The 23,673-nt window shown below is 40.7% G+C and overlaps 2 protein-coding genes across 4 annotated transcripts in view; one reads left to right on the top strand and one right to left on the bottom strand.

The window, feature by feature from the left end:
• The window catches only part of SCOC (short coiled-coil protein), a 55,162-nt gene extending 33,241 nt beyond the window's left edge, over positions 1 to 21,921 (bottom strand). The window contains exon 1 of one of the 2 annotated variants that reach the window (XM_082390905.1): positions 18,113 to 21,921. In XM_082390905.1, coding sequence (XP_082247031.1) covers positions 18,113 to 18,182 — 70 coding nt within the window. In that variant the 5' untranslated portion in view covers positions 18,183 to 21,921. The remainder of the gene's footprint in view (positions 1 to 18,112) is intronic. The other variant, XM_082390907.1, reaches the window with a different exon arrangement.
• Positions 1 to 23,673, top strand: part of MAML3 (mastermind like transcriptional coactivator 3) — a 614,427-nt gene that overhangs the window by 13,545 nt on the left and 577,209 nt on the right. The gene's annotated exons all lie outside the window — the stretch shown is intronic.

Raw genomic sequence — 23,673 nt, 5'->3', positions numbered from 1 at the left:
CATGCATCACTAAAAATGCAAAAGGCAGTAGTGATGTTTTGATAGATGTCCTTAATCCTAGCACTGGTATTTTCACATGCTTCTCAAAATCAGCACTCATGTTAGGATTAATATCTTTCTTTTATATATCAGAAAAACCTCTGTTAATCTTATCTTTAAGAAAAAAATTATTGTATAAATAGAACATGAAAATGTGATAACATAATCCCTACACATTAGTAAATACATTTTCCCAAGTTCTCATCCCATCCTAGTCCATATACATAAATTACTTTTACATGGTTGTAATCACAGCATAGGTACAATTTTATATTCTACCTTTCTTGTCTGAGCGTACTCCAATATTGTTAGAGAGCCTCTGGGGATCTTCTTGCCCTCTGAATCTATGATTACATTTCTGAAACAGTGACCTCATAACATAACTAAGGGACCATATTTCATTGTTCAATGCCTGCAAAGTGGGCACCTTATTGCTTCCACCTTGTCAGTATAATGCAGTTATGCAATCTGGTAATTGCTGTCCTGATGCACTGTCATTTGATGAAGGCTTTGAAGTCACTCAGACCTGGGCTGCTATCCCAGCTCTGCTTCATACAAGTTCCTAAACCTTTCTGAGCCCCAGTCTTCAATCTCAAAAACAGGAATAATAATGTCTGTCACATGCTATTTGTGAGGATTAAATGAGATAATGAATGTGAAGTTCTGAGCACAGCACCTGGGACGTATTAAGTTATCAATAAATGTTATTAAAATTCATCTAAGAGATACATGACTAGTTAACAGAATGTGGGCTTACTCCAAATACTTAATTTTGTGACTCTCTTAGTTTTATTTGTGATGAATGTGGGTTATTTTTTAGATGGTATCAAATATCCAAAGAGTTCACCAGGATTTCTAAAGAAACCAACTGATTTTCCTAATTGTCTCCAGAATTGAGAACCTATAGGAAAATTAGAGTGACAGCTGACTAATCATCTTTCTCCAATGTCTGCTTTAGATTATCTGTCTACCACACCCCAAAACAAAAAGTTGAAAAAAAAGAACCCCTTAAAAATGTAATCATTGGAACATGACAGAAATATTAAACATACAGTTTGCTTTTTAAAAATGACCAGTTAGCTGTGAATTTGCCTAATTCCTTTTACAGTCAAATGATTGCATACTATGGAAAACGGATAATGTCCCAACTTACAAAATGGACCAATAAAGGAGTTACTGTTTGTGTTAGCAGGAAATATTCTACAAGTACTATTCTTTGAGAAATTCCTTGAAACATAGGCTCTCCCTGAGCAATTGTGTGTTTGATGATCACTGAGTATTTCACAGAGAGGCACTGGCTGAAAATTTTAGTGTTTAGGGGCCAACCATCATTGCCAACTGTGACTTGCTCAAATTATATATCAACTATGTTTTTTGGGTTTTTTTTAACATCTTTATTGGAGTATAACTGCTTTACAATGGTGTGTTAGTTTCTGCTTTATGACAAAGTGAATCAGCTATACATATACATATATCCCCATATCTCCTCCCTCTTGCATCTCCCTCCCACCCTCCCTATCCCACCCCTCTAGGTGGTCACAAAGCACCCAGCTGATCTCCCTGTGCTATGCGGCTGCTTTCCACTAGCTATCTATTTTACATTTGGTAGTGTATATATGTCCATGCCACTCTCTCACTTCGTCCCAGCTTACCCTTCCCCCTCCCCATGTCCTCAAGTCCATTCTCAACTAGGTTGTATTTACAGAAATTCTGTTTTTACACTATTTTAAAGCAGAAGGGACAGGAATCCACTGTACATTGAGGAACACTGTCATAGCACAAAGAAGCTCAAGCCATTTAAAATTCTAAAATTAAAAAGGATAAGAAAGTGTTGAAAAAAAATCTTCTAAATACTTTTATAAACAAAGCTTTCTAAATAGTTATCATGACCTTAGAAAAACCCACTAACCTTTCCACCAAGAATGCAAATGAAAGCAAAATATTCACATAGATGAAGGAATAATAGTTGTCTTTTGTCTGCTTGGAATAGGTAGTGAAGATTCTCAGGAGGGATAAGAAAGGACGCATGTATTTTCAAATGCAAGCTTTTTCCACTTTTACTAGTGTCATGCTACCAGCGAGGAGAGAACCAAGCATATGCACAGCCAAGTAGTCTGAGCCAAAGTCATTAAGCTGACAATGAAACGTGTGTGTGGAGAAACAAGGGAGCAATGATTAAATGGGGAAGAAAGCCAGTAAGGGCTGAAAAGAGGTGACTGTTGGCTGTGTGCATCCCAGGGAGGCTGGTGGAGGGAAGACCCAGGTCGCTCTAACATAAAGTTGGCAAGGAACAAACACATGAAAAGATGCTCAACATCACTAATCATTAGAGAAATGCAAATCAAAACTACAATGAGGTATCACCTCACACCAGTCAGAATGGCCATCATCAAAAAATCTACAAACAATAAATGCTGGAGAGAGTGTGGAGAAAAGGGAACCCTCTTGCACCGTTGGTGGGAATGTAAATTGATACAGCCACTATGGAGAACAATATGGAGGTTCCTTAAAAAACTAAAAAGAAAACTACCATACGACCAAGCAATCCCAGTACTGGGCATATACCCTGAGAAAACCATAATTCAAAAAGAGTCATGTACCACAATGTTCACTGCAGTGCTATTTACAATAGCCAGGACATGGAAGCAACCTAAGTGTCCATCGACAGATGAATGGATAAAGAAGATGTGGCACATACATACAATGGAATATTACTCAGCCATAAAAAGGAATGAATTGAGTTATTTGTAATGAGGTGGATGGACCTAGAGTCTGTCATACAGAGTGAAGTAAGTCAGAAAGAGAAAAACAAATACTGTATGCTAACACATATATATGGAATCTAAAAAAATGGTATTGATGAACCTAGTGGCAGGGCAGGAATAAAGATGCAGACGTAGAGAACGGACTTGAGGACACAGTGGGGGAAGAGGAAGTTGGGACGAAGTGAGAGAGTAGTATTGACATATATACACTACCAAATGTAAAATAGATAGCTGGTGGGAAGATACTGCATAGCACAGGGAGATCAGCTCGGTGCTTTGTGATGACCTAGAGGGGTGGGAGGAGGCTCAAGAGTGAGGGGATATGGGGCTATATGTGTACATATAGCTGATTCACTTGGTTGTGCAGCAGAAACTAACACAACGTTGTAAAGCAGTTTTACTCCAATAAAGATGTAAAAAAAAGCTGGCAAGCTATTCTCCTGGACCATTCATGGGGGCTGCCACTGAGTCCCTTCCATTTCCAATGTCAAATTCAAGGATTGAAAATGAAGGTTAAAGCCTATCCGTGAAAGCAAAACATGTCTTTCTGAAACAGCTTTTACAACAACTCTGATTCTGTGATTGGAGTACATATTGTTTCCTGTAGGGTCACTGAGAGCTTTTTTTTTTTTTTTAATTTTTATCTATTTATTTATTTATTTATGGCTGTGTTGGGTCTTCATTTCTGTGCAAGGGCTTTCTCTAGTTGTGGCAAGCGGGGTCCACTCTTCATCGCGGTGCGCGGGCCTCTCACTGTCGCGGCCTCTCTTGTTGCGGAGCACAGGCTCCAGACGCGCAGGCTCAGTAATTGTGGCTCACGGGCCCAGCCTCTCTGCGGCATGTGGGATCTTCCCAGACCAGGGCTCGAACCCGCGTCCCCTGCATTGGCAGGCAGACTCTCAACCACTGCGCCACCAGGGAAGCCCTCACTGAGAGCTTTTGAATCACTTAAAAATTATTCCTAGGGTTGAGGAGCACAGCTGAAGCTGGTTCCTCCAGTCTGCCCTGCTCTTTTAGCATCATCCTCCTTCTCTATACGCTCCAGATTCTCTTTGAAGGCTCAGAGAGAACCTTCAAAGGGTCTCTCAGGGGAAACCCAAGAGTCTCTAAGGAAACCAGGCTCTGACCCTCAAATTCGGAACAAGTCAGGCAGGCTGGAGGCCTGTGAGGGGAAATGTGTCCAAAGTGGATCCAACCCAATTGGGGCCTTTTTGAAATGAAGGTCCCCATGATGGAAAATAGCCCTCTGGCTCCCTTCTTGACAGGAAAAAGACGTGGGGAAGGTCAGCATCTCATTAGCTCATGAGCTCAGGTAAATCAAGTTCACCCTTGATCTTTTGAACCTCCTCTGGATTTTTCTCTAGGAAAAAAAAATTAGCACAATTATGAAGGCTTTCATATAAATTTAACATAAAACATTCTTACTCCCTTTTTTGTTGTTGTTAATCTAATAAAGAAAAAACACATTGCTGATACAAGGTGATTGATGGATGGTTTTGTCTTTTAAAGGAAGAGTCAAAATATTAATACTTATGTTTTGATGAGAAAATTAGAGAACAATCTAGATTACTGAAAATATTTAGATGCTGCCCTAACATTCTGTTTCTTAAGCTTGTTTATTAAAACTAGTTTTTGCATTATGCTAGATTGTTTTATTTCAGTTAAGTGGATACCTTCTGATGGAAGATTTTTTTTCGCAGAAAGAGCACTTACAATTTCTAGCGATACATTAGTGACCCCAGAGTCATAGCACTCTCAGAAGCTACTGAGAAGCAGAGTTAATCTCCTTTTTCTTATTGAATCTCTTCTGCTAAGTCTCAAAGGCATTTTGCTGGGCCAGGGGAGGTATTCCTAATGCCACTGTCCATATCATCTTCAGCTTACAGGAAGAGATATTTCACTCGGCCAATGTCATTATGTGTACTTATATGGATCCCAAATGCCAATTAAGATTTGCTGAAACTTTCTGCCATTGCTGGTGCAATGAACACCCTGTTCAAGCCACTAAAAACAAAAACACTTGTACCATTCTAGAGGTGATCTCTTTTGGCATCTCTAAGTATGTCTGAATGATCTTTTAAATTAATATTCATGGCCAAATTCACTGGAGGGTGTAAACTGAGGTGACGCAGGGAGCGCTTCACTGTTCCTGACCAGCACATGCGATCAACCCTCGCCTCATCCTTGTGTACTTATTGAAGGATGCCTCCACTCCAGGAGTCATCAGCACCGTATCCTCCCATGAGGTCCAGGGTAACGCGGTCAAGCCATTACCAGCAGTGCAGGGGACGCTGGAGCGTGGTGCTGGCTGCAAACACTGGCTCCATTCACCATCAGAAAAGAAAAGCCTGCTCCCTTTTCTCGGACAAGACTCCTGCTATGACTCAGTGTGTCTCCCAGCTGGGTAGCCACGAGTATGTTTCCTTCTTTAGCCCGTATTATAATGGAGGGTGAGATGAAAAGGAATACAGGCCCTTGATACCTTCTACTTGGAGTGCTAACTAATGCAGGGCGTCGTGTCTGATCTGCTGCTTGGCTGAGGGGATGGCAGATGGCCTTCTGAAAGCTTTTCAAACCCAGACTGCTTTCAGCGGGGCACGAGGGGGGTATTGTTACATTTTCCGAACGGTGGTAGGAAGAGGTACCAAATAAAAGCACACGACAATTGTGCCACTTCTCCAGGAAGCTTATTACCACCTTACAATGAGGGCTAATTGGGATGCCAAAAACAGACGCAGAAGCAGCTTTGACTATTATTCAGGAGAGATTTTAGAGAGCAGAGTCAGGAAGGAGGCTGAGGCATAAAGGAGGACAGTGGTGGGAAGAATATTGGCAGGGAAGAGGTGAGGGCCAGGATGAAGAGGAAAAAGAGGAGCTGTCTCATTTGTATCAGAAAAGAATCATGCTCTTGTTTAAAGGGTTTGTTCGTATCCACCCCCCGCCCCCTTCTACCACAAGCCTCTTTATGAGGAAGACGTCAACAGTCCGGCTTACAGAGCAGCATCCACAGGGTGCTGCCGTTACCATGACAACCAACGTGGACAAATCTTGGAGCCTTTTAAGAAACTTGTGTGTGATCTCCTTGAAGTGGGCAAAGGAGGAACTAAAACGTACTGAATACTTACTGTAGGCCAGGCTGGTTCAGGAAGCTTCCTTTATTATTTCATTTAATCTTCAAAACAATTCAGAGACATACTCTTATAATCATTTCACGACCGAGGAAACGGAGGCTCAGGGATGTTACATAACTCACTGAAAGTCCAACAGACTCAAGTCCAGGCATTTCTGACTCCAAAGTTCAAGCCCTTTCTGCCACACTACTCTGAGCCAATTCTCCAAATAGCCAGGTCCTGTCCACTACCTGGCAAGTGATAGTAGGTGCTCAATAAATGTTTTCTGAAAGCAGAACTAAATGACCCAGAAGTGGAGATAGGAAAGAAACCCTTAAAACTAGAAATGATTTAGGAAAGCTGACCCTAGGAGTCTATTCTCAGCTAGGGGCCCTCATCCCAGAGTACACACAAACTCAATCAGAATTATTTGGCCAAAATGTTTTGAGTGTCTATTAGGTGCCAGACATTGGGTTAGGTGCCAGAAGTACAGACATTTTAAAACCCAGGTTCCATCTTCCAGCAGCTCACAGTCTGTTGGTGGAGGGGACCCATATACATACAAGTATAATATGCTGTGAAAAAATATAGGTAGAGATAAGCTTGGCATTCTCAGGAAGGAGAAAGGAAACCTTACTCAGCCTGGGAAAGTCAAGGAAGGCTTCCTGGAGGAGGTGATGCCTGGGTGGGTTCTTAAAGGATGAATAGGAATTAGCCAGGCAAGAAAGGGTGAGTTGTGTTATTCCAGACAAACAGAGCAGTACGAGCAAAGTCCAGAGGCATGAAATAGACAGCATGTGCATAGAACGTTAAGTGTTTCCTACTGAGCCCAGACTGTGTGGCAGGAAATGACACTGAAGAGATAGGTAGAGCCAGGAAGAGGGAGACTTTAAATGCCACGTTAAGTGTCTTGGACTTCAGCCAGCAGGGGATGCAAGGCATTGATCGGTCTCTGCAGGGAGAGGGAGTGATATAGGCAGTGTGGAGGAGAGATGTGAAGGGATAGAAATTGAAATAGGAAGAACAGTTGGGCAGTTGATGCTGTGGTTTATGTGGGAGATGATGAGGGCCTGATCAGGGAAGTGGTGATAGGGTTGGAGAAGGCCAGATTAATTTGAGAAACATTTTCAAGGTCAAGTCAGCAGGAATCAGTGATTTGATTGGGTTGTGAGAAATGATAATGGGACAACGACATGTGAATTTCTCGCTTAAGGAACTGGGTAGAAGATGCAGCCATTCATTAAAATTATGAATCATACGTGGGAGCAGATTATGGGGTGCCCAAGGGGTAAGATGAGTTCATTTGACACCTGGGACATATCTAGGTTCTAGCAAGCAGTTGGATTATGAATCAGAAACTAAGAAGAGAGATAAAGACAAACGATAAAGATTTGAGAACAGAAGTCTGAAAATAGATTCTTCTGCAGTCATATCTGGCCTGCAGATGTGTTTTGTTTGGACTTCCATGATACTGTTTTTAAAATTAGGATTAGGTGGAAAACAGGGAAGAATCAGGAGGTTGCACCAAAAAAAACCCTGAATTTTTGGTGTCTCTTGAAAACTCTGCTTTTTTGCATTTCCATTCTTTCATGACAGCAGTCAGCTAGAAGTGGGAAGCAGCTTGGCTCTCTGAGCAGGGCACATGGTCTTCGGGAGCCTCAGTCCTCACCTGGCTGGGCCCCTGGCCCAGAGGCTCAACGTTGGTTGCTATCTCATCATCACAATTGCTGTTGCCTTGCTTACAGTAGAGTTAAGAGAAAAGTAAACTTTTCTTGTTCTCTTAATCAAAAGTAGCAAAAGAAATCTAGTCCAAGAGGGCTGTGTGTTTCAAAGAAAATGATGTTGTGAAATTAATAATGTTCCCATATATTTGATTTGCAAACAAACCATGTCCTTGTTGAAAGAATTAAACTTGAAACATCACTGTGAAATAAACCATATTAAGAGTAATATCTGCTATATTTAAAAGATACATGATGACTTTCCATTTGTTTGTATCTTCTTTAATTTCTTTCATCATTGTTTTGTAATTTTCAGGGTACAAGTCTTTACTATTGTTAAATTGTCCATACCACCCAAAGCAATCTACACACTCAGCACAGTTCCTATCAAAATCCCAATGGCATTTTTTTACAGAAATAGAAAAAACAATTCTAAAAGTAATATGAAACCACAAAAGCCCCCAAATAACCAAAAAAACTTGAGAGAAAAAAAGAACAAAGGTAGAGGCATCACACTTCCTGATTTCAGAGTAATAAAAATATATTACAGAGGTGGACCTTCAAGATGGCAGAGGAGTAAGATATGGAGATCACCTTCCTCCCCACAAATACATCAGAAATACATCTACATGTGGAACAACTCCTACAGAACACCTACTGAATGCTGGCAGAAGAACTCAGACTTCCCAAAAGGCAAGAAATGCCCCACGTACCTGGGTAGGGCAAAAGAAAGAAGAAAAAACAAAGACAAAAGAATAGGGATGGGACCTGCACCAGTTGGAGGGAGCTGTGAAGGAGGAAAGGTTTCCACACAGTAGGAAGCCCCTTCGTGGGTGGAGACTGCGGGTGGCGGAGGGGGGAAGCTTCGGAGCCACGGAGGAGAGCGCAGCCACAGGGGTGCGGAGGGCAAAGCGGAGAGATTCCCGCACAGAGGATCGGTGCTGACCAGCACTCACCAGCCCGAGAGGCTTGTCTGCTCACCCGCCGGGGTGGGCGGGGGCTGGGAGCTGAGGCTCGGACTTCGGAGGTTGGATCCCAGGGAGAGGACTGGGGTTGGCGGTGTGAACACAGCCTGAAGGGGCTAGTGCACCACAGCTAGTGGGAGGGAGTCCAGAAAAAAGTCTGGACTTGCCTAAGAGGCAAGAGTCCATTGTTTTGGGGTGTGCGAGGAGAGGGGATTCAGAGCACCACCTAAACGAGCTCCAGAGATGGGCATGAGCCACGGCTATCAGTGAGGACACCAGAGACGGGCATGAGATGCTAAGGCTGCTGCTGCCGCCACCAAGAATCCTGTGTGCATGCACAGGTCACTGTCCACACCTCCCCTCCCGGGAGCCTGTGCAGCCCGCCACTGCCAGGGTCCCGTGATCCAGGGACAACTTCTCCAGGAGAACACACGGCGCGCCTCAGGCTGCTGCAATGTCACGCTGGCCTCTGCCACCACAGGCTCGCCGCACATTCATATTATAACTACTGTACCCCTCCCTGCCCCCGGCATGAGTGAGCCAGAGCCCCCTAATCAGCCGCTGCTTTAAACCCATACTGTTTGGGTAGGAACAGAAGCATGAGGGCGACGTACACGCAGAGGTGGGGCCAACTCCAAAGCTGAACCCCAGGAGCTGTGGGAACAAAGAAGAGAAAGGGAAATCTCTCCCAGCAGCCTCAGGAGCAGTGGATTAAATCCCCACAATCAACTTGAGGTACCCTGCATCTGTGGAATACCTGAATAGACAACGAATCAACCCAAAATTGAGGCAGTGGATTTTGGGAGCAACTGTAGACTTGGGGTTTGCTGTCTGCGACTGACTTGTTTCTGACTTTTATGTTTATCTTAGTATAGTTTTTACTGCTTGTTATCATTGGTGGATTTGTTTATTGGTTTGGTTGCTCTCTTCTTTTTTTTTATTACTTTTTTATTTTAATAATTTTTAAATTTTAATTATTTTATTTTATTTCATTTATTTATTTATTTATTTAAATTTTTTCTTTCTTTCTTTCTTTTCTCCCTTTTCTTCTAAGCTGTGTGGCTGACAGGGTTTGGTGCTCTGGCCTGGTGTCAGGCCTGAGCCTCTGAGGTGGGAGGGCCGAGTTCAGGACATTGGACCACCAGAGACCTCCCAGCCCCACGTAATATCAATCAGCAAACCTCTCCCAGAGATCTCGGTCTAAACGCTAAGACCCAGCTCCACCCAATGGCCAGCAAGCTCCAGTGCTAGACGCCCCATGCCAAACAATTAGCAAGACAGGAACACAACCCCACCCATTAGCAGAAAGGCTGCCTAAAATCATACTAAGTTCAAAGACACCCCAAAACACACCGCCAGATGTGGACCTGCCCACCAGAAAGACAAGATCCAGTCTCATCCACCAGAACACAGGCACCAGTGCCCTCCACCAGGAAGCCTACACAACCTACTGAACCAACCTTACCCACTGGGGACACACACCAAAAACAATGGGAACTACAAACCTGCAGCCTGTGGAAAGGAGACCCCAAACACAGCAAGTTAAGCAAAATGAGAAGACAGAGAAATACACAGAGATGAAGGAGCAAGGTAAAAACCAACCAATGCTATGAGACTAGATATCAATTACCAGAAAAAATCTGTAAAAAATACAAACACATGGAGGATAAACAATACACTACTAAATAACCAAGAGATCACTGAAGAAATCAAAGAGGAAATCAACAAATACCTAGAAACAAATGACAATGAAAACACAACGACCCAAAGCCTATGGGATGCAGACAAAGCAGTTCAAAGAGGGAAGTTTCTAGCAACACAATCCTACCTTAAGAAACAAGAAACATCTCAAATAAACAACCTAACCTTACACCTAAAGCAATTAGAGAAAGAAGAACAAAAAAAACCCCCAAAGTTAGCAGAAGGAAAGAAATCATAAAGATCAGATCAGAAATAAATGAAGGAAATGATAGCAAAGATCAATAAAACTAAAAGCTGGTTCTTTGAGAAGATAAACAAAATTGATAAACCATTAGCCAGACTCATCAAGAAAAAAAAGGGAGAAGACTCAAATCAATAGAATTAGAAATGAAAAAGGAGAAGTAACAACTGACACTGCAGAAATACAAAGGATCGTGAGAGATTACTACAAGCTACTATATGCCAATAAAATGGACAACCTGGAAGAAATGGACAAATTCTTAGAAAAGCACAACTTTCAGAGACTGAACCAGGAAGAAATAGAAAATATGAACAGACCAACCACAAGCCCTGAAATTGAAACTGTGATTAAAAATCTTCCAACAAACAAAAGCCCAGGACCAGATGGCTTCACAGGTGAATTCTATCAAACATTTAGAAAAGAGCAAACACCTATCCTTCTCAAACTCCTCCAAAATATAGCAGAGGGAGGAACACTCCCAAACTCATTCTACGAGGCCACCATCACCCTGATACCAAAACCAGACAAAGATGTCACATAAAAAGAACACTACAGGCCAATATCACTGATGAACATAGATGCAAAAATGCTCAACAAAATATTAGCAAACAGAATCCAACAGCACATTAAAAGGATCATACACCATGATCAAGTGTGGTTTATCCCAGGAATGCAAGGATTCTTCAATATATGCAAATCAATCAATGTGATACACCATATTAACGAATTGAAGGAGAAAAAACATATGATCATCTCAACAGATGCAGAAAAACCTTTCAACAAAATTCAACACCCATTTATGATAAAAACCCTCCAGAAAGTAGGCATAGAGGGAACTTACCTCAACATAATAAAGGCCATAAATGACAGACCCACAGCCAACATCGTTCTCAATGGTGAAAAACTGAAACCGTTTCCTCTAAGATCAGGAGCAAGACAAGGTTGCCCACTCTCACCACTATTATTCAACGTAGTTTTGGAAGTTTTAGCCACAACAATCAGAGAAGAAAAAGAAATAAAAGGAATCTGAATCAGAAAAGAAGAAGTAAAACTGTCACTGTTTGCAGATGACATGATACTCTACATAGAGAATCCTAAAGAGGCTACAAGAAAACTACTAGATTTAATCAATGAATTTGCTAAAGTAGCAGCATACAAAATTAATGCACTGAAATCTCTTGCATTCCTATACACTAATGATGAAAAATCTGAAAGAGAAATTAAGGAAACACTCCCATTTACCATTGCAACCAAAAAGAATAAAATACCTAGGAATAAACCTACCTAAGGAGACAAAAGACCTGTATGCAGAAAACTGTAAGACACTGATGAAAGAAATTAAAGACGACACAAACGGACAGATATACCATGTTCTTGGATTGGAAGAATCAACACTGTGAAAATGACTATACTACCCAAAGCAATCTACAGATCCAATGCAATCCCTATCAAACAACCAATGACATTTTTCATAGAACTAGAAAAAAAAATTTCACCATTTGTATGGAAACACAGATGAACCTGAATAACCAAAGCAATCTTGAGAACGAAAAACAGAGCTGGAGGAATCAGGCTCCCTGACTTCAGACTATACTACAAAGCTACAGTAATCAAGACAGTATGGTACTGGCACAAAAACAGAAATATAGATCAATGGAACAGGAGAGAAAGCCCAGAGATAAACCCATGCACATATGGTCTCCTTATCTTTGATAAGGGAGGCAAAAATATACAGTGGAGAAAAGACAGCCTCTTCAATAAATGGTGCTGGGAAAACTGGACAGCTACATGTAAAAGAATGAAATTAGAACACTCCCTGACACCATACACAAAAATAAACTCAAAATGGATTAAAGACCTAAATGTAAGGCCAGACACTATCAAACTCTTAGAGGAAAACATAGGCAGAACACTCTATGACATAAATCACAGCAAGATCCTTTTTGACCCACCTCCTAGAGAAATGGAACTAAAAACAAAAATAAACAAATGGGACCTAATGAAACTTAAAAGCTTTTGCACAGCAAAGGAAACCATAAACAAGATGAAAAGACAACCCTCAGAATGGGAGAAAATATTTGTAAACGAAGCAACTGACAAAGGATTAATATCCAAAATATACAAGCAGCTCATGTAGCTCAATATCAAAAAAACGAACAACCCAATCCAAAAATGGGCAGAAGACCTAAATAGACATTTCTCCAAAGAAGATAGACAGATTGCCAACAAACACATGAAAGGATGCTCAACATCACTAATCATTAGAGAAATGCCAATCAAAACTACAATGAGGTATCACCTCACACCGGTCAGAATGGCCATCATCAAAAAATCTACAAACAATAAATGCTGGAGTGGGTGTGGAGAAAATGGAACCCTCTTGCACTGCTGGTGGGAATGTAAATTGATACAGCCACTATGGAGAACAGTATGGAGGTTCCTTAAAAAACTAAAAAGAGAACTACCATATGACCCAGCAATCCCAGTACTGGGCATATACCCTGAGAAAACCATAATTCAAAAAGAGTCATGTACCACAATGTTCATTGCAGCTCTATTTACAATAGCCAGGACATGGAAGCAACCTAAGTGTCCATAGACAGATGAATGGATAAAGATGTGGCACAAATATACAATGGAATATTACTCAGCTGTAAAAAGAAACGAAATTGAGTTATTTGTAGTGAGGTGGATGGACCTAGAGTCTGTCATACAGAGTGAAGTAAGTCAGAAAGAGAACAACGAATACCTTATGCTAACACATATATATGGAATCTAAAAAAAAAAAAATGGTTCTGAAGAACCTAGGGGCAGGACAGGAATAAAGACACAGACATAGAGAATGGACTTGAGGACATGGGGAGAGGGAAGTGTAAGCTGGGACAAAGTGAGAGAGTGGCATTGACATATATACACTACCAAATGTAAAGTAGATAGCTAGTGGGAAGCAGCCGCATAGCACAGGGAGATCAGCTCAGTGCTTTGTGACAGCCTAGAGGGTTGGGATAAGGAGGGGGTGGGAGGGAGACACAAGAGGAAGGGGATATGGGGATATATGTGTACATATAGCTGATTCACTTCATTATGCAACAGAAACTAACACAACATTTTAAAGCAATTATACTCCAATAAAGATGTTAAAGAAATAGGTGATAATATTTTAAAATATATATATATATATATATATATATATGTATATTACAAAGTCATAGTAATTAAAACAGTATGGTAATGACATAAAGACATACAGACCACTGGAATAGCATATGGAGTCCAGAAATAAATCCATATATATGTCAATTGATCTTCAGCAAGGGTGCCAAGAACACACAATGGAGAAAGGATAGTCTCTTTAATAAATGGTGTTGGGAAAACTGAATATCTGCACGCAAAAGAGTGAATTTGGACCTTTATCTAACACCATTCACAAAAACCCAAAATGGATTAAAGCCTTAAATGTAAGACCAAAGCTATAAAACTTCTAGAAGAAAATATAGAGGAATATCTTTGTGACATTGGTCTTGGCAATAATTTCATAGATATGACACCAAAAGCACAGGTAACAAATGCAAAAATAGGCAAGGAATACTACATCTACAAAAACACTTCTGCACAGTAAAGGAAACAATAGAATAGAAAGGAAACGTACAGAATGGGAGAAAATATTTGCAAATGATATATCTGATAAGGGGTTAATTTAGAATTAAATATATAATGAACTCCTCAATAACAAAAAACATTAATAACCCAATTAAAAATGGGCAAAAGACTTCAATAGACATTTCATCAAAGAAGACGTACAAATGGCCAACAGGTAAGTGAAAAGATGCTCAATGTGACTGGTCATCAGGGAAATGCAAATCAAAATCACAATGAGATACCACCTAACACCTGTTATGATGGCAATCAAAGAAAGAAACCCAAAGGACAACAAGTGTTGGTGAGGATGTGGAGAAAATGGAACCCTTTTACACTATAGAAGGGAATGTAAAATGGTGCAGCCACTATGGAAAACGCTCTTGAGGTTCCTCAAAAATTTATAAATGGAGCTACCATATGATCAATAATCCCACTTCTGGATATTTATCCCAAAGAATTGAAATCAGGATCCTGAGGGGATATTAGCACTCTCATATTCACTGCGGCACTATTCACAATAGCTAAGATGTGGAATCAAACGTCCATCAATGGATGAATGGCTAAACAAAAATGTGATATATACATACAATAGAATATTATTCAGCCTTAAAAAAGAAAGAAGTCCTGCAATATGCCACAACATGGAAGAACCCTGTGAACATTATACTAAGTAAAACAAGTCAGTCACAGAAGGACAAACACTGTATGAGTCCACTTATATGAGGTATCTAAAATAGTCAGACTCAGAAATTCCCTGGCGGTCCAGTGGTTAGGACTCCGTGCTTCCACTGCAGGGGGCGTATGTTCAATCCCTGATCGGGGAACTAAGATCCTGCATGCTGTGTGGCCAAAAAAAATTAAATTAAATTAAATTAAATTAAAATTAAATTAAATTAAAAAGTAGTCAGACTCATGGAAGCAAAGAATAGAATGATGACTGCAGGGGCTGGGATGAGGGGGAAAGGGGCAGTTGCTTATCAACGGGTTTAAAATTTCAGGAATGTAAGATGATTAAGTTCTAGAGATTTGATGTACAGCATTGTGCCTATGGTTAATGATAGTCTATTATACACTTAAAAATCTGTTGAGGAGGTAGATCTCATGTTAAGTGTTTTTACCACATGAAAATAAAATTTTTTAAAACAAAAAGAAAAGATACATGATGGACAAACCTAATAAACTGAAATGAGCATAGAAATTTCAATTGTTTTGGAAACTGAATGAAATAAACAGTGATATACCATTGTCTCTTTCCCACAAGTACACTGCTTGGCCCTAAATGTGTTTGAATTTACAAGCTGTTTTAGAGTCACTGGTATATAGCATGGAACCAGAGAGAGAAGGAAAGCAGGCCAAGGGCAGAATCTTGGGGAAAGACTTGTGGGAAAGGGTTCCCAAAGGAGCTTGAGAAGGATGAGGAGAGGTTAAAGGAGAACCTGAGAAGTGTGGTAGCATCAAAGCAAGGGGATCAGAAACACAGGAAGGAAGGACAGATCAATACTATCAAATGTCTTTGTCCTGCCCTGTGTGTCTGTCACCCAGAAGGGAGGCCAGTGCAACAACCGTACAGCTTAGACCAGAGAGTCCCAGACTACCTTGGTTCACAGTGCCCTTCATTTTAAGTAATTTTTTTACAGTTCTCCAAGGCCAAGAGAAATACCAAACAGTTCCACACATTAAGTATTCAGGTCCAAACATCTTAATAAGTATTTGTGGCCTTAAAACTTAGTAATCATTTGAAAAAAAAAATACTACACCTAAGCTGAAAGAAATTTTAATTTCTTTAAAACTTCATTCTTAAGTTTTCCTTCTTAACAGCAGGAAACTCAGCATGAAAATAGATGCTATTGAAAGAAATGTAGTTCAATCTAATGTGAAATTGTGAACAAGCTGCATTTGTTTCATAATAATTTGTCTACCTATTTTTATTTATCAAAGACCAAGAACCTCTTATTAACAAGAGCGAACCAGTACTGCCACATCAAATTGATACACTTATCTCCAAAAGCCAAAGAAAATGGGGTTTCAGTTCTTTCCTGCTACAAGTACATGAGCAATTTCCATTTGCCATCTTGGAAAGCTGAAGCAGCACGAATCAGAGCTAGTGCCTCAGCTCACTGCTGGTTACCACGCTGGACTATCGCTGAAGGCCCCTGGTGCCCCAGGATTCTGTGACTCGTCTGACCAGGGATGAGGAGGTCTTGAGGGCGAGCAAGGAGCCTTCAAAGCCCTCCCTCGGCTGCGACAGCTCACCACCAGCCCGGGGATCCTGCTTACCCCGTCCCAGTTTATCACTTTATTCCGCGCCTACGCGTACTGCCGGCCTCAGACTCGGTTAGCTAACAACCTCGACGGTGTCCCTCTCCAAACCATTGCCAACCTTGGATTAGACACCTGAATTCAAATCCCCGCCCTCCTCTGCTTTTGTGGGCCCTGGAAGCGCGAGGGTGGCAGAGGATGAGACGCGGAGGGCAGAGTTGAGGCGGTGCTCAGTACTGGATGAAAGACATCTGTTTCACAAAGGCTCCTTCTCAGCCTCAGCGACCATCAGCTTTCAGGCCCAGCCCACGTCACAAGGCAGAAAGAATCCTGGGCGGGGGCGTCTTCGGAGCAAGCCAGCGCCCCGTATGAACCGCACCCGCCCACGGCATATAGGACGCCCCACGCGCACGCTCAGAGCTCATCGTGCCTTCCACAAGCAGAGGAGGTTTCCCCGGGTCTTTGTTTCCTTTGCTGCTGTCTGCAGCTCTGTCGTTTTTCTAAAACGCCCTGATGGGAGCATGTGAAGGCCAGCGGTATCCCACTTCTTCAACAGCCCGGGGACCTTGTACTTTTCCTCGCGTCGTAAAGGCTGAAAATGCTCCTCTTTGATTTTCAAATCCCCCAGCATGTTTACGCGGTGCCAGGAGGCCAAGCTTAACTCTGGCTGGCTGGCAGTTCGGCTAATTGGCCACACTTTAGAAAGAGGCTTTTTGAATCTGAGCATTTAGGGAGAAAGTGGAGAAGCGTGGCTGTATGAAAGCAATTGATGTTAAATATTCATGCTCTGCTCTGTTAATCAGAATCAGTAAGCCCCATTGCTTAGCTGCAGTCTTACTGGCTTCTGTGACTGTGCTAAGGGAACTTGGATACAAAACAATGCCACCAACCCCCCCACACCCACACACACACATACACACACACACACACACACACACACACAAGACGTAGTTGCTTATAGGTTTGAAGTGTTTCCAGTTAACATTGTGCCACTCAGCAGTGTCTGTTTTCTTCCGGATGTTGAATGAGCCATAGTTATCCCTTCCTTCAGCGTTTTAGAACCACTGCTCCCCTCTTTTTCCTTCTCTCCTGTGGAACTCAGCAAACTTCGTCCTTGCTTAAAAACCAGACATTTTCTGCAATAATTTTTAAAGCGAATTGCAGCGTATTCTAGTTCATTTTTCAGAAATGATAAAATTATTTCACAAAATAGAGAAGTAGTGGACTATAATTGAACAAATTAGGGTAATAATATCCTAGGTTGTTTTAGGTCTTCTCTCATCACTGACTTCATATTGGCAAACTGGTGCTAAGTAATATAAATGGGGCATCTGTACTTTATATATATAACATATACTTTACATATGTTGAGGTCATGTTTCCTGAGCTCTTAGGAAATAAATGTTTTATATTTTTATTTGTTGATTGAGTTTTTAAAGTATGTATAATTCAACCACAGGAACTTTTAAAAAAATCACAATTTTAAAGGAAAAAGAAAAATAGCTCTTAATTAAACATTTTTTTGGTTTTATTTTTGTAGCTATATTTTTTCAAGTTTTCTACAATGACTATGTTTTACCATTATCATAAAAACAATAAAAACTATAGTTTTAAAAAACTGCTGAGCAGTTGCTGAATTTTATGTTTCAGAATTCATCAGGTTCTTCCTTACCTGTGTCATCTGCAAGAGAAATGTTGGTGAAAGTACGATCCTCCTCTTCCTCTTGGCTGGACCCGTCCATCTTGTTCACTTTTCAGGCCTGTTAGTGAGAAAAATGGGGGCAGGGGAAACGGCAGTTCTCTCATGTGATCGCCCTTGTTAAATAATTAATAAATGAACACCCACGTAGGTGCTATCTGATCCTTGCACAAGCCACCCTCTTCCTGCTTTCCACCTGAGGAGTTCTTACTGTGTGTTGTGGACCTAACCGGAAATGATTAGAGACCCAAGTTAAAGAGTTACAAACTTTTACCTGAAGCTGTTGAGTTGGCACTCCTGCTGTACTCTGGCTAGATGTCAAACCTTGCCTTCAATCCAGTGTCAGTTTCCTTAGACTGAATTGTCCAAGAACATTGCCCCAAAAGCCCTGGAATGAGGTTGGGAGGACAAATTGAGTTTTATGTGATTAACATATCTTTTGGACACCTACAATAAAATTCTAAGGGATTTGGGTCAGTGACCTAGCAGCATGACTTGGTCACAGAGCCTCAATTTCCTATCCTGTATCACAATGTCTTCTGTAAGGATTAAACATGAATAAAATGCACTTGTTCAGTGTCAACTACAATAATGACTCCAAACAATCAGGCATATGTGAGGGAATAAGATTCTCTATGTATTAAGCTCATCAATGCCCTCTCATATTACTGTATGTTACTCCGTGAAAGCTCATTAAAATGACAGGATCTCCCTTCTCTATTTCTGGAGGAGCCAAAGAGGAGAGATGTTGGCCTTGCCAACCCTTAGGCCAAAGGCCCTTTGCTAGAGGAGGAAATTTTCTTGTACAGCTGTTTTTCTTTGTCCCCTAGTCCCCCTCGATATACATAAACAAACCCAAAACTTTTTAAAAATTTTACATCATCACTCTTTGGGGGAAAAAAATCAGCCAAATTTGATGAAGAATTTTAAGCAGGTATTAAAATTGAGTTACTACATGCTATATTTTGCCCTAAGTGCTTTGATACATAGGATTTTTTTTATTCATCTGAGTTCATTGTTGCTATATCAAGCAAAATGGTTGTAAGCTGTTGGAAATCCTAATGTTAAAAATTAAATTTCACTAGAATTCCTCCTAATTTTCCAATTCCATACTACACATATTATGTGCCTATTTGATACAAGCTGGGGACTTTGGAGGGCTCAAAGTAAGAAATAGCTATTGCTGTTAATAAGCTTATTAAAAAGCGCAAAGGCAAGAGTCATTGAGGTTTAGAGAAGGTGAAGAGTATACCTGGTTGGCAGATCTTGAAAGACTTAGAGAAAGTGACATCTGAGATGCATGATCAGTGACAAGTGGCATCCAGTAGGCAAAAATGGCTGGGTGGTGAGTGCTTTCTCAGTGAAGGGACATGGGCAAAGGCTCAGAGATGAGTAAGCATTAGGCACATTTGGGAACCAAGAGTGGAAGGTACATGCAACTAAGAGATAGTAGATAAGGTGGCATATAGGTTAAGTTCATAGCTAAGAGAGTTTTGAATTCCAGACTGTGTTAGTCCTCTAAGAATCGGACACTAAAGTGGGATTAAAAGGGTGAGAGAATACAGGGAGGGAACCAGGAAAGGCTGGGAGAGCCATCAGAACATGATGCAGAGCTGACAAAGCAGGATGGAAAGTCTAGCTTGTCCTTCAGACTAGGGAAATTTCGACAAGGTTGTCAAAGAGTACTCAAGCCAAAGTTGACCATAAGAGGCGTCCTGTTCCTCCCAGGAATAGTCTCCCTTAGCACTCCTGCAGTGCTTAGTTACTGGATGGGAGCAGCTGGTGGGAAGTGAGACCTCTGTGCAAATATGGTGATGGATTTCAGAGCACAGCAGCTGGGGCTCTTAGTCAGTTACACCAAAGTTGGAGGTCTACAAGTCATATGCTCATGGCTACCATATGAGCTGCTTTTCCTAGCAACTCTATATATAATCACGGAAGCATAGAAATACCTCTCTTGCCTGATCCATCCTCTGTCAGTCCTAGAAATAATAGCACACACTTAAGTAGTTACTAGTGCTAAGCAACAACCCCATGAAGTAGGCACTAATATTATTTCCATTTTAAAGATGAGGGAGCTGAGGCATGGAGAGAGATTAAATAAAAGACAAGCAGCTAAGTAAGGCTGGGATTGGAATCCAGGCCCTCTGGATCCAGGGTCTGTGCTCTTAATCACTATATTTATACCATTTTTCCTGGCAAAGAATTTAGAAACCAAAGTGTGCATTTGGTTTAACCTATGTATTTGGGTTTTATTTTTATTACTTATGGCCAATTGTACTTTTTGTTAGGATTAGCCTAGGCACTTGCTTTTTTTTGTTTGTTTTTTTGCCTTCTTTCTGATTACCTTCAAGGACATTTCTCATGAAGTATCTATGTTAATGGACAAGGGAGTGAAAAGAGATAAAACTCAAGTCAGTCAGCTTTGCCACTCTTCGCATAGTCTTTGGGCAAAGTTATAATGGAGATGTTCACTTTTAACTGTAGTGGAGAATTATCTGTGGATTTAAATTATCTATGTCAAATATTTACTCCTATGTTTTCTTCTACTAGTTTTACAGTTTTAGCTCTTAAAGTTAGGTTGTTGATCCATTCTGAGTTAATTTTTGTATATGGAGTGAGGTAGGGGTGCAGCTTCATTCTTTTGAATTTAGATATCCAGTTGTCCCAACACTATTGTTGAAGAGACTATTCTTTCCCCTATTGAATGGTCTTGGCATCCTTGTCAAAAATCAATTGACCATAGATTGTGGGGTTGGGGGGGAGGTTATTTCTGGAATCTCAGTTCTATTCCATTGGTACTTATGTCAGTACCACAATGTTTTGATTACTGTAGCTTTGTGGTTAGTTTTGTAGTCAGAAAGTGTGAGTACTTGAACATTTTCTTCTTTAAATAATGTTTTGACTATTTGGGGTCACTTGCAGTTCCGTATGAATTTGAAGATTGCATGAATTTGGTAATGAATTCTTAGATTTGACACCAAAAACACAAGCAACAAAAGAATTAATAGATAAATTGGATTTCATGAAAATTAAAAACATTTGTGCATTTTGATAATGTCAAAGGACATTATCAAAAATGTGAAAAGGCAACCTACAGAATGGAAGAAAATATTTGCAAACCACATAGCTGATAAGGTTTTAATGTCCAGAATATATAAAGAACTCTTAACAACTCAACACAAAGAGACAGACAACCCAGTTTTAAAAATGGGCAGACAAGTGCCTGCATGTGGTCACATCTGCCAGAGACAAGCGCTGCCTGTCTGAGCCCCAACGTCTGAGGAGAGGCTCTGGGGCGCTTGTCCAGGATGGTTTTTTCCTAAGTAGCACAGAGCCTTGCTTTTCTGGATGCTCCCCCGGTGGTTTACTCCCTACATTTAAGGCATCAGGGCTGTGCCTCTGAGGTGGGAGAGCCAAGTTCAGGACATTGGTGCACCAGAGACCTCCCAGCTCCACGTAATATCAAAGGGCGAAAATCTCCCAGAGATCTTCATCTCAATGCCAAGACCCAGCTCCACTCAACGACCAGCAAGCTACAGTGCTGGACACCCTATGCTAAACAACTAGCAAGACAGGAACACAACACCACCCATTAGCAGACAGGCTGCCTAAAATCATAATAAGGTCACAGACACGCCAAAACACACCACCAGACGTGGACCTGCCCACCAGAAAGACAAGATCCAGCCTCATCTACCAGAACATAGGCACTAGTCCCCTCCACCAGGAAGCCTACACAACCCACTGAACCAACCTTAGCCACTGGGGGAAGACACCAAAAACAACGGGAACTACGAACCTGCAGCCTGCGAAAAGGAGACCCCAAACACAGTAAGTTAAGCAAAATGAGAAGACAGAGAAACAGGAGCAAGGTAAAAACCCACCAGACCTAACAAATGAAGAGGAAATAGGCAGTCTACCTGAAAAAGAATTCAGAATGATGATAGTAAAGATGATCCAAAATCTTGGAAATACAATGGAGAAAATACAAGAAATGTTTAACAAGGACCTAGAAGAACTAAAGAGCAAACAAACAATCATGAACAACACAGTAAATGAAATTAAAAATTCTCTAGAAGGGATCAATAGCAGAATAACTGAGGCAGAAGAACGGATAAGTGACCTCGAAGATAAAATAGTAGAAATAACTACTGCAGAGCAGAATAAAGAAAAAAGAATGAAAAGAATTGAGGACAGTCTCAGAGACCTCTGGGACAACATTAAACACACCAACATTCGAATTATAGGGGTCCCAGGAGAAGAAGAGAAAAAGAAAGGGACTGAGAAAATATTTGAAGAGATTAGAGTTGAAAACTTCCCTAATATGGGAAAGGAAATAGTTAATCAAGTCCAGGAAGCACAGAGAATCCCATACAGCATAAATCCAAGGAGAAACACGCCAAGACACATATTAATCAAACTATCAAAAATTAAATACAAAGAAAAAAAATATTAAAAGCAACAAGGGAAAAACAACAAATAACATACAAGGGAATCCCCATAAGGTTAACAGCTGATCTTTCAGCAGAAACTCTGCAAGCCAGAAGGGAGTGGCAGGACATATATAAAGTGATGAAAGGGAAGAACCTACAACCAAGATTACTCTATCCAGCAAGGATCTCACTCAGATTTGAGGGAGAAATTAAAACTTTTACAGACAAGCAAAAGCTAAGAGAATTCAGCACCACCAAACCAGCATTACAACAAATGCTATAGGAACTTCTCTAGGCAGGAAACACAAGAGAAAGAAAAGACCTACAATGAAAAACCCAAAACAATTAGGAAAATGGTAATAGGAGCATACATATCGATAATTACCTTAAATGTAAATGGATTAAATGCTCCAACCAAAAGACATAGACTGGCTGAATGGATACAAAAAGAAGACCTGTATATATGCTGTTTACAAGAGACCTACTTTAGACCTAGGGACACATACAGGCTGAAAGTGAGGGGATGGAAAAAGATATTCCATGCAAATGGAAATGAAAAGAAAGTTGGAGTAGCAATTCTCATATCAGACAAAACAGACTTTAAAACAAAGACTATTACAAGAGACAAAGAAGGACACTACATAATGATCAGGGGATCAATCCAAGAAGATATAACAATTGTAAATATTTATGCACCCAACATAGGAGCACCTCAATACATAAGGCAAATACTAACAGCCATAAAAGGAGAAATCGACATTAACACAATCATAGTAGGGGACTTTAACACCCCACTTTCACCAATGGACAGATCATCCAAAATGAAAATAAATAAGGAAACACAAGCTTTAAATGATACATTAAACAAGATGGAGTTAATTGATATTTATAGGGCATTCCATCCAAAAACAACAGAATACACTTTCTTCTCAAGTGCTCATGGAATGTTCTCCAGGATAGATCATATCTTGGGTCACAAATCAAGCCTCAGTAAGTTTAAGAAAATTGAAAACGTATCAAGTATCTTTTCGGACCACAATGCTATGAGACTAGATATCAATTACAGGAAAAAATCTGTAAAAAATACAAACACATGGA

The sequence above is a fragment of the Balaenoptera borealis genome, assembly GCF_965194805.1.
Source record: "Balaenoptera borealis genome assembly, chromosome: 4".
NCBI lineage: Eukaryota > Metazoa > Chordata > Mammalia > Artiodactyla > Balaenopteridae > Balaenoptera > Balaenoptera borealis.
This window is presented reverse-complemented; position numbering and strand designations above follow the sequence as displayed.